Raw genomic sequence first — 12,418 nt, 5'->3', positions numbered from 1 at the left:
ATGAGTACTTATCCGTTCGAAGTTTGTCATGTACATAGTATAACAGGTTGTCGTGCCATATTCAGAGACTGCCATGGTAACCATGGAGCTGACAGTCCTATGCATGTCCGCGGTATATCCGGGTCCGTTGCAAAGACGACAAAGTTCGCCATGAGACATTTAGCATGAATTATGACCATGTCATCAACATGGACTTAGTATTCCTAGCATTGACCCTGACTTAGAATACAATCACCGTATACCAATGGAATGAGTGACGTGTCTGAAAAGAGGCTGGTATGTCCTCATCTTGATGACTTAAGAGCAACGTCGCTTAAGAATCATTAGAGGCCTTTGGTTTCCAGAATTGCATTAATCTCGTTAGGCGCTTAGACTTGCTGGTTTTAGACTTCTTTTCGGCTTCGTTGTCAAAAGGCACTTCCGTGCTGAGCTTACTGCGTTCTCCATGAGCACTACTAATGAGGCGACTTAAGCTCGCTAGACTGGATCTGCGACGTCCAAACGCAGTCGAGGTAAAGGAGGCTGGCCGTTGTTCCTGAAATGGCTTGTTCCTCGGCCGAACCCCAGGTATAAAGCTACTATCTCGCGTCGTTGTTGAGTTCGTGCTGGCTAGTGAGGGAGGAACGTCTATTGATAGCCGGACTAATTCCGGCCCTGGCTCTCCCATTAATAAGGAGCGAAAGTTGTTATCGTCCGTGACGGATGATGGCGCTGTAGATATCCTATGAGGATCATATGACATGGGCGAGCGCGGTGAGGGGAACGAGGATGAATGGCTGATAGAGTACGGACTAATTGGTATGGTGGGAGGAGGTCCAGATAGGATGATGGAAGTTGCGTCCGGGGGTATGAACTCCTTCTGCTCATGACCCCGGTCTCGGCCTGGTGAAGGGACTGTCGTGATAGATGTCTCCAACGGAGTTGTGTATATTGCTTCCCGTCTATTAGATACGAAATAGGATCCTTCTTCCGCAATGATATCGTTGTGCAGGTTACTTGAAGAGTTATCATTGCCTCCTTTCCCGTGGACAGGCGGACCTAAACTTGAGCTACTCTTCTTGCTCTTCATCGAGGGTGATGTCGAAACATCAGCTGTTGGAATGGCTAATTCTGTACTGTGCTCTTGTCTCGGAGTCGAGGCTGCGTCTGTGTCGTGGTCTTCTTCCTCATGTCCAGAATTTGTGTCCTGGGACTCACTCGTCGAATCATCCGCTGCGGACTCCCCAGTTTGATCGTCTTCCTCCTCGTCCTCCTCCTCGTCCTCCTCAAAGACATCAGCCATAGTCGAAGAACTACCAAAGCGGTGCATACTAAATCGGCCTCCTTCAAAAGGTGGCATTTCTGGTGCGCTTTCAGCACGACGATGGTAATGCATTCCGGGTCCAGAAAAGCCCCTCATTCCAGCGGCACTATGAAGCTGTCTCTTGGGTGGCATCCCAGCCCTTTGAGCCTCCTCCCATTTAGGATCGCGGGTTGGTGTGTTGAAAGGGCCAAGTGCAGCGTCCAAATCAATCATTGGACTGAAAGCCTCATCATCGGTATGAAGTTGGCTACGTTTTTCTGGTTGGGAAACTAGTTCTCTTAACGCATCAGAGTTGTGTCCTAAATCAGTTTCCGACGATTGATCAGTGGCTTCATAAAATTCGCAGTCTTGATCTTCGTCCTTTAAGACACGGGTTGTTGGAGGTGTTTGAGATCGGCGACGAGCCTTTGACTTTTGACCGCGTGATTTTGATTTGCGTGGAAGTATTGATCCTGCCCATGACTTGACCTTTTTCTGTCTCTTCTTGCCTGATTTTTTCTTTTCCCCGCTTGGAGAAACACTCCTGCTAGTTCCAAGAACTTGAGCAAAGTCAGCGTCACCAGTTGATGTGACGCATTCTGTGCCTATACTCTCTTTTGTTGTGTCAGGCGAGCTTGTACTTGCTAGTCTAGGTTTAGTGGGTGAACCTGTGGTAGCAAAGGAGTCAAATCCGAAAAAGGTCCACCTTCTAGGAGTTTTCGTTGGAGTAGATACTGCTGAGGTCGCATGATTCGCCTGCGCTAAGTCATTAAGAATTAAGATTGAATTGCGTCTCTTAGGTGAGAGTTTATCTTCGACGGCAACATGAAGGCTCGATGTACGCTCCAATATTGCGCCTGCAGTACTTGGACGAGAACCAGATTTTGCTAGTGGAACAGAAGAGCCTAAAATGATTGGCAAATCACGGTCGGTAATGGCCGCGTTACTCATAGACGCAATCGATGAAATGCTACCAGAGACAGAGTGTCCCGGCCGTACTGTGCTGGCTGTATCGGTTGAAACTAGAGATAGTGGACGAGGTATGAACTCAAGAGTGTCAGAAAAACCAACCCGTGTGCGTGTGGGTGGCTTTGGGCTTAGTTCAGGCAAAGATCGAGTCGGTTTCTCAGGAAGTGTATGCTCGCCAACTGGAGTGGGTTCTCTAGGGCCAGCCGAGGCTGGTTCTACCGTGTGTTGTTCATTGATTTTGAAAGGTGGCTGTTGATCGCGAAAGCCTGCGGGGCTGGCGGGAGCGCTGCTGCCTCTCGAGGAAGGATTCGGGCTTGTCTGCAATATTAGGCTGAGATCATGGCTTGAGATAGCACCAGAACGTCGATGGGAATGCCCCCGTTGGTGTCTACGAGGGCCCGTCGATGGGGTGAGCGTTGGCGAGGCAAATTCACTCTCACTTTTTGTTGGACTCGTGCTCATCACAGTGATCGACTCTCCTGGCTTGAGTGTACCACCGACGAATTCACTGCCTCCTCGCCGATGTCCCATGTGAGAAATGGCCCTGGGAGAGGGAGAAGCAGTTGATGGGCTCAAGAAAGACGAGTCTGCGCCTGGATTGAAGGTGAAATCAGGCAGGGGAGGCGGTCTCGGGCGACGATTGCGAGGTTCAGAGCTGAAATCATTGCTAGGATTAAAGTGGAAGTCGGGGAGCACCGCCGATGGGCTATGCGAGGGTGACAAATCCACTCCTAACCCAATCTTAGGGATGTCTATGGCTGATTGATGCCGCCGTCCCGTGGTTCTAGAAAGCGACGAAGGAGCCGAAGATGATGGGCGGGATGGAAATGTAAAAGGTGGATTCGGTGGTGGAAGATTGATATGTGGTGAAGGCAAAGCGCCAACAGAACCCGCCATGATGTCTTGTGGAAATATGGGAGTTGCGAGACGAGCTGTCGTAACATTACTCATTTCTCCAATAGCAATATCATCTGGCGAGCCCCTGACTGTGTATGCGGCTGCCATCAGTCCTCCAAGCCGCTCCCGGCACAATACCAAGCACGACTAACAGCGGTTGAATATCATAGAGTAGATTGTGCGAATACACAGTCAGAGGCGTCAAATCTCGAGATACCCGGACAGCATTGGGACTATTGGGGGCCCGAGAAAAGAACGTCTGGGAATTGCAAAAATGTGCCTTCGGATCCGATTGAATAGCTTGGGCTATGCGGTTTGAGCTGTTAGAAAGTAGACAAGAAGGATAATGCACACTCATGCGCACAACGACATACCTCGCGGAAGACAAAGCCCGATGCGTTAACGTCTGGGCACGACGTTGAAGAATGTGTTTGTGCTAATCTCTTCCAAGCAGATTGCTGCAGATTGATCAATCAAAATCAAAATCAGCCAACAATACTGGTTAACGGAATAAAAACTAGGTATGTATAGAAAGGAGCGGACGGCCAAGACCAGAGCAGCCCCGACGATTCGAGAAAGCTACTGGAATTGAGCCAGATGGGTTTGGGTAGGCAGTGATGTTTTCAAAGTGAAGGGGAAAAAGGGCGAGGAAGAGAAGACCAGTGCCACTGTCGGGAGGGTGCAAGGGAAGTGCGGTGCACAGTGCGTGTGGGATTGTGGGCGTGTGGGTCGTGCGAGACAGCGAAGGGCCGCTAGCAAGGGGGCCGCACCCGCCAAGGGACAGCGTACCCATCCAGGGACATGTTCATCTGGTCAACGTTAAACATTACCACTGCACTGCCTTTAATTAGGCTAGACAGGTAGGTAGGTACATAGTAAACCCATTTCTATAGTAAGTAGGTACCTGCCTCTTTGCCTCCCTACCTCTATTATACTAGGCAATTGCCTATATAGTACATACCTCCTACTACTACTGTAGGTAGGTATAGACAGGGCAATGGCAACAGGTACCTATATGTAGAGAGGTACTGCGTTAGGTGCTGTACCTACGAACTACAAGAAAGGAACTTAATTCAAGTTGGTGGCATTGGCTTGTGTCGTCCTTGTACAAACGGTACCTACTGCTCAGTATGTGATAATGGACAAATAGTCTCGAACTGTAATATATGTATACATACAAATAAGTATGCGACATCGTCTTAGGTAAGAAGCCCTTTTAAAGGTGCTGGCAATTTACACTACGCTAGGTCCCGAGCGCGTGTTTACCTACGTGTACGCTTAAGTACTGTACCTCGGTAGGTCTTTATTTGGTTCTTCTGTTTTTAGTGTAGGCTTCCAAGGTTGCTACTGGGCTAATCCAGAAGGGCTAATCCAGAAATTCGCCGAGGGAGGGCTGTCTTCCATCTTAAACCTGGCTTAGTTGTTCTTTGAAGACTGATGGCTACCTCTGATTGGGTTGCACAGAATGACTTACACATGCGATGCCTACAGTTAATGTAGGGTATTTACATGTACCGGTAGCTACATCCACAGAATCCAGTTGACCCTATCTGTTGGAGCCCTTACATCTCCATCTGCACATACCTACCTCCAGATACTTCGAAGGGCAGCAGTAAAAGCTTCACTGACCCCGAATTACATATGTACGAGATAGAAGAAGTAACGGTAATACCGATTGCAGTATGCGCCTCTCGATGATGTTTCGACACCAAACATCTCGTACCTAGATGCGCTAGCACCCTTTCGAGGCGGTTCTTAAATCGAAACAGAAAGAGATTGGCTAGACCACATCTGCGGACCAGGGAGCATCCTAATGCATCTATGTAGGTACCTGTCGAACTCAGCAACAAATTACAGCTCACCGTCGCGTAGGGATTTGGAGCCTTCAAATGGTCCAGGCTTAAAGACAATGGACTAGGTAGGCTAAGACTACAGAGTTGGTTATGACAAACATGGAGCGGGATCAAGCCCGCAAGATTGACTAATTGCTCCTGGGCTGCTTTTTATTATCATATATCTCAATCTTCGTATTTCATATTCCAGGATAATATTGTACATATCAAGGAGATCTATAGTTAGAGGATTACGCCTCTTTATAGAAGTGAAAGAGGGTTAGAACCTTGCATGTCCTTACTATCACCACTTGTCCACTGTAAGTAACCTGCCTCGCACTTAAGCAACCTTTACTTGAGGCAGTAAAGCCCCACGAACTTGGCGGTTGCTGGTACTACCGTTTCTGCGTAGATATGGGGAACCTTGTTACCCCTGGCAGAGCTGGTGGTGACAGCGGCATTGTGACAGCCTACAGGCTACCGAAGGGTACCTAGGTCTTGTTACCACTCGTGACTCGGCCGGGATGAGACGGCCAGAACGGCAAAAGCAAATTCGAGGCACAGCAGCACATCATACCGAGCTGAGAAACAAATCCTACCCTACCTAGGTAGGAGCAGGAAGAATCATGTGCCTACAGACACCGCCTAAGCTGTAATCCTCATGCACGATGTCTCCTGCAAGATCACTGCAAACAATTCCGAGCCTAGTCACCCCCTACCTACATACAAACAAGCAGGTAATGTTCTAACAGCACCTGCATTCTCGATGCGTACACTCGTGTTGTTGATGGGCAACCATTTCAGCACGCAAGGTACCACCTCGTATCCGATACACGTATGTGTATACCTTAGGTAATAGGTTGGAAAGGCACAGGAGATACCTAGCCAAGTTTAGATCCGTAACCTAATCAATAAAAACACAAACCTTTCGGAGACGACACGTCCACATTTCTACGGTAGCAGAAACTGCTCTGTATATACTTCGTAGTAAATCTGCTCATGCCCTAAAAGTTTGTTCAGCATACCTTCAAATCACTGAAGACCTACCTGGTTGAGGCGCCCTCGGCTGAGTGCAAGTAAGTTCCAATGTGCATCTCCTGTCTCAAGTAGAGCGCATCATACCTTAGGTACATATTCACGATGACCATGCAAAGGTCATTCAGCATTCAAGTAGGTGGTATCATGTCTGCAGTGTCTAGATCGCAAGTTAATGTGCCTACAGTTTAGCATATAGTGCCTGCCTAGGTAACCGTTAATTTTCCGGAACGCTATCTACCCCGACGTACAGTAGTGGACATGTGGGAGTACCTACCTAGGTACTATGTAGTCTCAATATTACCTTTTTACACCTCTTTAACTGCTATGTAATGGTTAGAGTAATGGACCGCCAGTTTAACAGCCCTCTGCTATACATACTAGAAGATTAATTTGCAGTAATTGTTAGTTATTATAAACCTATCTTTATTCTTTTCAAGAAGAGTTATAATGCTGGTTGTATTCAATACATGCACAATGTCCTACCAAGGTAGAAGGTAGAAGGCACCTACTTAAGTATTGGATAGCGGCTACCTAGGTCGATGCTAATAGGTACCTAGGTACTTTCGATACCTAGTGTGATGTACCTACTAGGTGAGATCACAACGTTATCTTATCAAGATAAGATCTATGGGAACTTTTCTAACTACCTAGATCAAACCCTGACCAACAACACTTCTGATCATATCTCCGGTTCGGACTGCTCAGATCGTTGAAACCATTCATGAAAAGCAAATCCCTGTGATTGTGGCGGCAAAATGACTGTCGATGCTCTTGACTCTGAAACAAAACTTCAAGCCGTACCCCAAGGCATGCGCAAGAATGGTAGGATGGATTCTAGACGCCAGGCAGTACATGTCACTAATATGCTGCTAGGAAAACAATGGCACGCACCGCGAAAAGCATTCCGTCCCTCGGCTGGCTTAACATCGTATGAGCAGCGTGAGAAGAGGCGACTGGCAATGTCTGTGACAAAAGCGAAAGAGAAGGAGATGAAAGAAGAGAAAGAGGCAGAACGACAAGTACGTTGGTATTTTCCGCTTAGCTGACACACCGTCACGAGTGGCTAACTTGGAACTACAGCAACGAGTGCAAAAAATCAAGGATAAACGCGCTGCGAAGGAGGAGAAGGAAAGATATGCAAAGATGGCGGAGAAAATGCACAAGAAACGAGTGGAGAGGCTGAAGAGGAAAGAAAAGCGCAACAAACTTCTCAACTCATGAGCAAATATTGGCACTTGCGCTTTCGAAAATTTTCGCTCCAGGAGGGATAAGTACAGCCGTAAAGGCGGGACCAGCTTGACTACGAATCAAACTGCGCTGAAAGCTCTGGCCATGCTTCGGAACATTTCCATAACACCAAAATGCTTCACCTACGAAGACATGCGTTGAGAAAGACTTTTCTCGAGAGGCCTAGTCACAGGGTTCATCCAAGGCATAGAGAGCCAGAGGGCCTTGAAACATCTAGAGCTAGGTATCACAAAACTGATGACCAAATGGGATTTGAGGAGACACAACCTAGCTAGGGACTCACCCAACCCAGCCTTTGGGTGGATACATGTAGTATAGGTACCGTCTGGATAAACATCTATATGGATGATGCTGGCTAATTGGCCTGAATGACAAAACATGCGGGGTTGGCGGGCAAACGTTGGTCTTCCATGTATTAAATAACATGTTTAATGCTGATGATATTTGATATTTAACTATATTATGGCTACCTAGGCTAACATAGAAAATCCATAGCCATGGGTACTTGCTTACTGGATAGGTACCTACAGGCGAAGTACCTACCCGTTGGGACTCCACTTTCGTCGCCAACGTTCTAACTTCCAGTAGAAGCGTTAGGGTCTTTAACTTAAAAACGACCAATTAACTTAATAAAATCCGGGGGTACTTTTAAATTGGTACAATCCTTACTAAAATAAAAGTAGTTCCTATTTTATATATATATATTTTATATTTATACTTTTTAATTAAATGTTAAAAATATTATTACCTTTATTAAAATTATTAAATTAATTAATTCTTTAAGTTTATATCTTTTAATATAAATAACTTTATATATATTTTATTAATAATCCTATTATTATATAAATTAAATAGTTCTTTTTTTCCTTAAGCTAATTTAAAGCTATTAAATATATTAAGCCTTTTATTAAAAAAAATATCCTTAAATTATTATTTATATTTAAATTTACCTTTAAAGATAATTATATTAATAGCTTTATAAATAATTAATTAAATATAATTAACTTTAATAAATAGCTTTAAAATAATTAAAGTAAAGGTTTAATTAATTATTAATATATATAAATTAATTTAATTTAAAACCTTTAAAGCTATTATAAAAGCTTTTAATACCTTATATTAATATATACATTATTATTATTTTAATAACTATTTGCTTTAAAAAAATAACAGTTATAATAAAATATTAAATAAAGCTTTAAAAATAGCTTTATAATTAACTTTATAATAATTAATCCTTTAAGGTATATATATAAATTTATATTAATTATAATATATAATTAATAAATTATTAAAAATTAAAATAAAAAAAGGTTAAAAACTTTATTAAGTTTAATATTAATAAGCTTATTATTATTTTATTTATAATTATAAATTATTTTATAAAATAAAGGTAAAGTTATAATTATTATAAAAAAAGGTTAATTAATAATTATAATAATTTAAAAGTATAATATAAAGCTTTTAATACTTATTATAAAAAAAATAATATTATAATTAAATTTTTATATAATATAAATAAAACTAGCTTTTAAATTAATATTATTAAAAGTATTATTATTTAAACCTATTATAAAATTAAGGACTTAAAGCTTATAAATTTAAAAATATAAATTTTTATTATTATTATTAAATATATATTTATAAATAGTAAAGCTATTATTATAATTAAAGTGTTATATATAAAGCAAAGCTTATATTGGGGTACTATTTATATATTTATTGTGAGATGGAGAACGGAGGAAATATTCTAAGTATAAAAAGTATGGCAAAGTATTTTAATGCGCACAGCGAAGCGATGGTTACGTGGTGATTGCGATACGTGTAGCAGTGTGGCCATCTGGGCCCCAAGCCCCAGGTGGGTCACCAGGCCAGCCACCGTAACTACTATTCTTACTTAGGTTATTCTTTTAATTATAAAGATTTTTAAAAAATTTAATTTAAATAACCTTAAAAATAACATTATTATTTACTTATTAAAAAATAGGTAAAATAATAACCTTATAGCTTTTAAATAATTTAATTACTTTAATAATATTACTTTATTTATTAATTTAAAGTAAAAAAGACTATTATTATTAAATAATTATAGGAATTATAAAATAGTTAAATTTATTAAATAAATAAAAAAAGCTAAAATAATTATATTTTTATTATTAAAATATATCTTTAATAAACTTTAATTATTTAATATTAAAATTTTTTAATTATATAAAACCTATTAAAGTTAAAAGGTATTTTTAATAATATAAAATAATATAAGTAATTATAATAAAGATAATTTCCTAATTAACCTTTAAGTAATTTATAAAAGAACTTTTAAACGTTTAATAATATTAAATATATAAAAGAAAATTAATCTTTTACTTTATAATTTTAAAAAAGTATTAAATATAATTATTAATTTAATATTTTTAATTATTAATAATTCATTTTTATAAAATAAACTTAAATATATTAAAATTAATAATATAAAAGAAAAATAAGTTAATTTAAATAAATTAATATAAAGCTTAATAATTATTAATATATTAATATTTAAAAAGGTATAATAATATATTAAACTTTATTTAAAAGCTTATTAAATTAATTAAATATCCCTTATATTTTTTATTTTATAAATAATTTAATATTACTTTAATATTATTATTATACTTATAATTAATAATTTAAAAAAAAGGAAGAAAATTATTAATTTTATAAAGTAATCTTAACTTATAAAACTTAATATAAAAAGATTTAAATTATTATTAAATATAGCTTTATAAAAGTTAAAAATATATAACTTTATATAATAAATAATAATAATTAATAAAAAGTAATAATTAAAGTTAAAAAGATTTAATTATAATATAAAGTATATAAAAATAAATTAATTTATATATAAAAATAAATAATAAAAATATAAGTATAATTAAATTTAAATTAATAAAAAAAGAAAAAATTAGCTTTTAAATATTATTATAACCTATATAAAGATTTTTTAAAGTTATAAATATTTTATTAATATTAATAAAAGATTTATATTTATTTATAAAATAAAAAGTAGTTAAATAATAAAATAAAAGTAAAGGATATAATTAATTTTAAAGGTTTTACTTTATATATATTAATATTATTATTTAATTTAAAAGAAATTATTTAAATAGTTAAAATATATATAAAATTAATTATTATAATAGTTAAAAAAAGGTTTTAAAGGGCTATAATAAAATAATGCCTTTAAAAAGAAGCCTTTTAAATTATTATTAATAATTTTAATAAAAATAAAAGCGTATAAAAAGATTTTAATAATTTTAAATTAATAATTAATATATTTATTGCCTTAAATAATATTAATAATTAAAAAAAATGTATAAAAGTTAAAGATTAAAGGTATTAAAGGTATTAAAGTTAAAGGTAAAGGCATTAAAGGCATTAAAGGTAAAGGTATTAAAGGTGTAAAAGTAGGTAGGGTAAATGGATTAAAAGGTAGTTGCTTAATTAAATCTTATTATAATATTTAACTTTTTTAATTGGTATATAAAGTAAAATTGGTTTAAGCATAGCTATTTATTTTTTGGTAGGGAATGTATATAAATGGAAGTACCGATATTTTATCAAGTTAACTGGTCGTTTTCAAGTTAAAGACCCCAACGCTTCTACTGGAAGTCAGAACGTTGGCGACGAAAGTGGAGTCCCAACGGGTACCGTACCTCTTAGGCACCTGGTAGGTATGTTTCGGTAACCTACCTACCTAATGCGTATCCCCAAACTTACAAGCCATACTTGAAGCTGACAATAGCCGAACAACCCCATTTCAGGCTCTGTATGCCAGCATGGCTGCTTTTGGCACCACCATGCCAGCAAAACACAGTGAGCATATGGTGATGCAGCGAGCCAGAACGTCCTCTCATCATTCTCATCACCAATTACGCCGTTCCATCACAGAGCAATCGCCGCCCTTTAGACAATCTCGTGTCCACCAATATATACATCGCAAAGATCGCGACCGTGGCGACCAACTGCCTTTATCTGCAGGCCCACTAGGGCGTGACTCTCTCGAGCTCTCGCGAGCCGAAGCTGCTACGTCTACCGGGACAAGAATGGTGTTGAATACAGGGGATGATGTTCCTGATACCAGCGAAACACGAACATCACAACATGTCCTTGCAAACGACCTTATCACCCAGGAAAAGCAGAAGGCGGCAGCAGTAGCGTGGGTCATCTTCACCAAGCTCAATTGATGCATTGCTGCCAGGACTTCGCTAATCCCCCAGATGAAGGAGCCTTAAGCGATCGCTGGTCGAATTAAATTCCTTTTCGAATGCGACAATCGCACGTCTAGACGACACGTATTCTTCTATACTACAGAGACTTGGCTCACTAAAGAGCACTGTGGTAGCTATGAGGGAACTTGCAGCCATGTCACAGGACCTCAAGGAGAGCTTTACGGGCGAGTCGCGTGCATTGGTAAGCGAAATCGAGTCACAACTCTGCGTTGATGATCAGTCCGAGGACCAAAAGAAGCGCATCCAAGATCTCCAAGCCCGGATCCATGCAGGGCGCGGCAAAGTACAGGCTCTCAGCAAACGAGTTGACGTGGTGCGCGAACGCATTGAGGGTTGGGAAAAGGCCGACAAGGAATGGCAGGAAAGGACGAGGAAACGCCTTAGGATCATTTGGATCTTTATCTCAGCCGTTGCCTTCGTCCTGGTCGTTCTCTTTATTGGAGCTCAATATGCGCCGTCAGCTACGGATGTCGGCAAGTTGGCTAAAATGGCCCCAGGTGCTTCAGAGGAAATGGAGAGTTCAGTTAGGAACAACACTCTCATGGTTGACGAAGTAAGGGAAGAATTAACACTAAGGAGAGCTACGGCATTGGTTGACCAAGAGGCTCTCCGAATCTTTGACGAATTATAGCCTAGCGCGATGGTATACGCTACTCGAAGTTCTGTTGGCTGTTGTCATGATACCCTAATTGCAAGTTTTGAATAAGTTAGATACCCCCAAAACAATTGTCTGGTTGTAACCCCACATTATTAAAACCGAGCATCCACAAGCTAGAGCCATCTGTGACAACGCGAGTGTATATTTCTTTGGAGGCCTCTACCTAGATATTAGCAGGTACATCGTGTAGGTAGGCACCGTGACCAAAGACGCGTTTTGCCAA

The 12,418-nt window shown here is 39.4% G+C and overlaps 3 protein-coding genes across 3 annotated transcripts; 2 read left to right on the top strand and 1 right to left on the bottom strand.

Annotated features, from left to right (window-relative positions):
* Window positions 1–313: 313 nt before the first annotated feature.
* Window positions 314–3,941, bottom strand: F5B22DRAFT_636534 (uncharacterized protein; the record flags this gene model as incomplete). Its single annotated transcript, XM_047977299.1, has 3 exons — window positions 314–3,271; window positions 3,339–3,407; window positions 3,732–3,941. The coding sequence occupies 3 exons, from the start codon at window positions 3,939–3,941 to the stop codon at window positions 314–316; spliced, it is 3,237 nt and encodes a 1,078-aa protein (XP_047830535.1).
* Window positions 3,942–6,459: 2,518 nt separating this feature from the next.
* F5B22DRAFT_193508 (uncharacterized protein) lies at window positions 6,460–7,392 on the top strand. The gene is made up of 3 exons (XM_047969523.1): window positions 6,460–6,840; window positions 6,892–7,037; window positions 7,099–7,392. The coding sequence occupies exons 1-3, from the start codon at window positions 6,774–6,776 to the stop codon at window positions 7,237–7,239; spliced, it is 354 nt and encodes a 117-aa protein (XP_047830534.1). The 5' UTR covers window positions 6,460–6,773; the 3' UTR covers window positions 7,240–7,392.
* A 3,485-nt stretch (window positions 7,393–10,877) lies between these two features.
* Window positions 10,878–12,296, top strand: F5B22DRAFT_607631 (uncharacterized protein). Its single transcript, XM_047975020.1, has 2 exons — window positions 10,878–11,464; window positions 11,532–12,296. The coding sequence occupies exons 1-2, from the start codon at window positions 11,085–11,087 to the stop codon at window positions 12,166–12,168; spliced, it is 1,017 nt and encodes a 338-aa protein (XP_047830533.1). The 5' UTR covers window positions 10,878–11,084; the 3' UTR covers window positions 12,169–12,296.
* The last annotated feature ends 122 nt before the right edge of the window (window positions 12,297–12,418 follow it).

This window comes from Xylaria bambusicola (genome assembly GCF_022495145.1).
Source record: "Xylaria bambusicola strain CBS 139988 unplaced genomic scaffold F5B22scaffold_22, whole genome shotgun sequence".
Classification (NCBI taxonomy): Eukaryota; Fungi; Ascomycota; class Sordariomycetes; order Xylariales; family Xylariaceae; genus Xylaria; species Xylaria bambusicola.
Note: the sequence above shows the minus strand (reverse complement) of the source record. Positions and strands in the feature narration are given on the sequence as shown.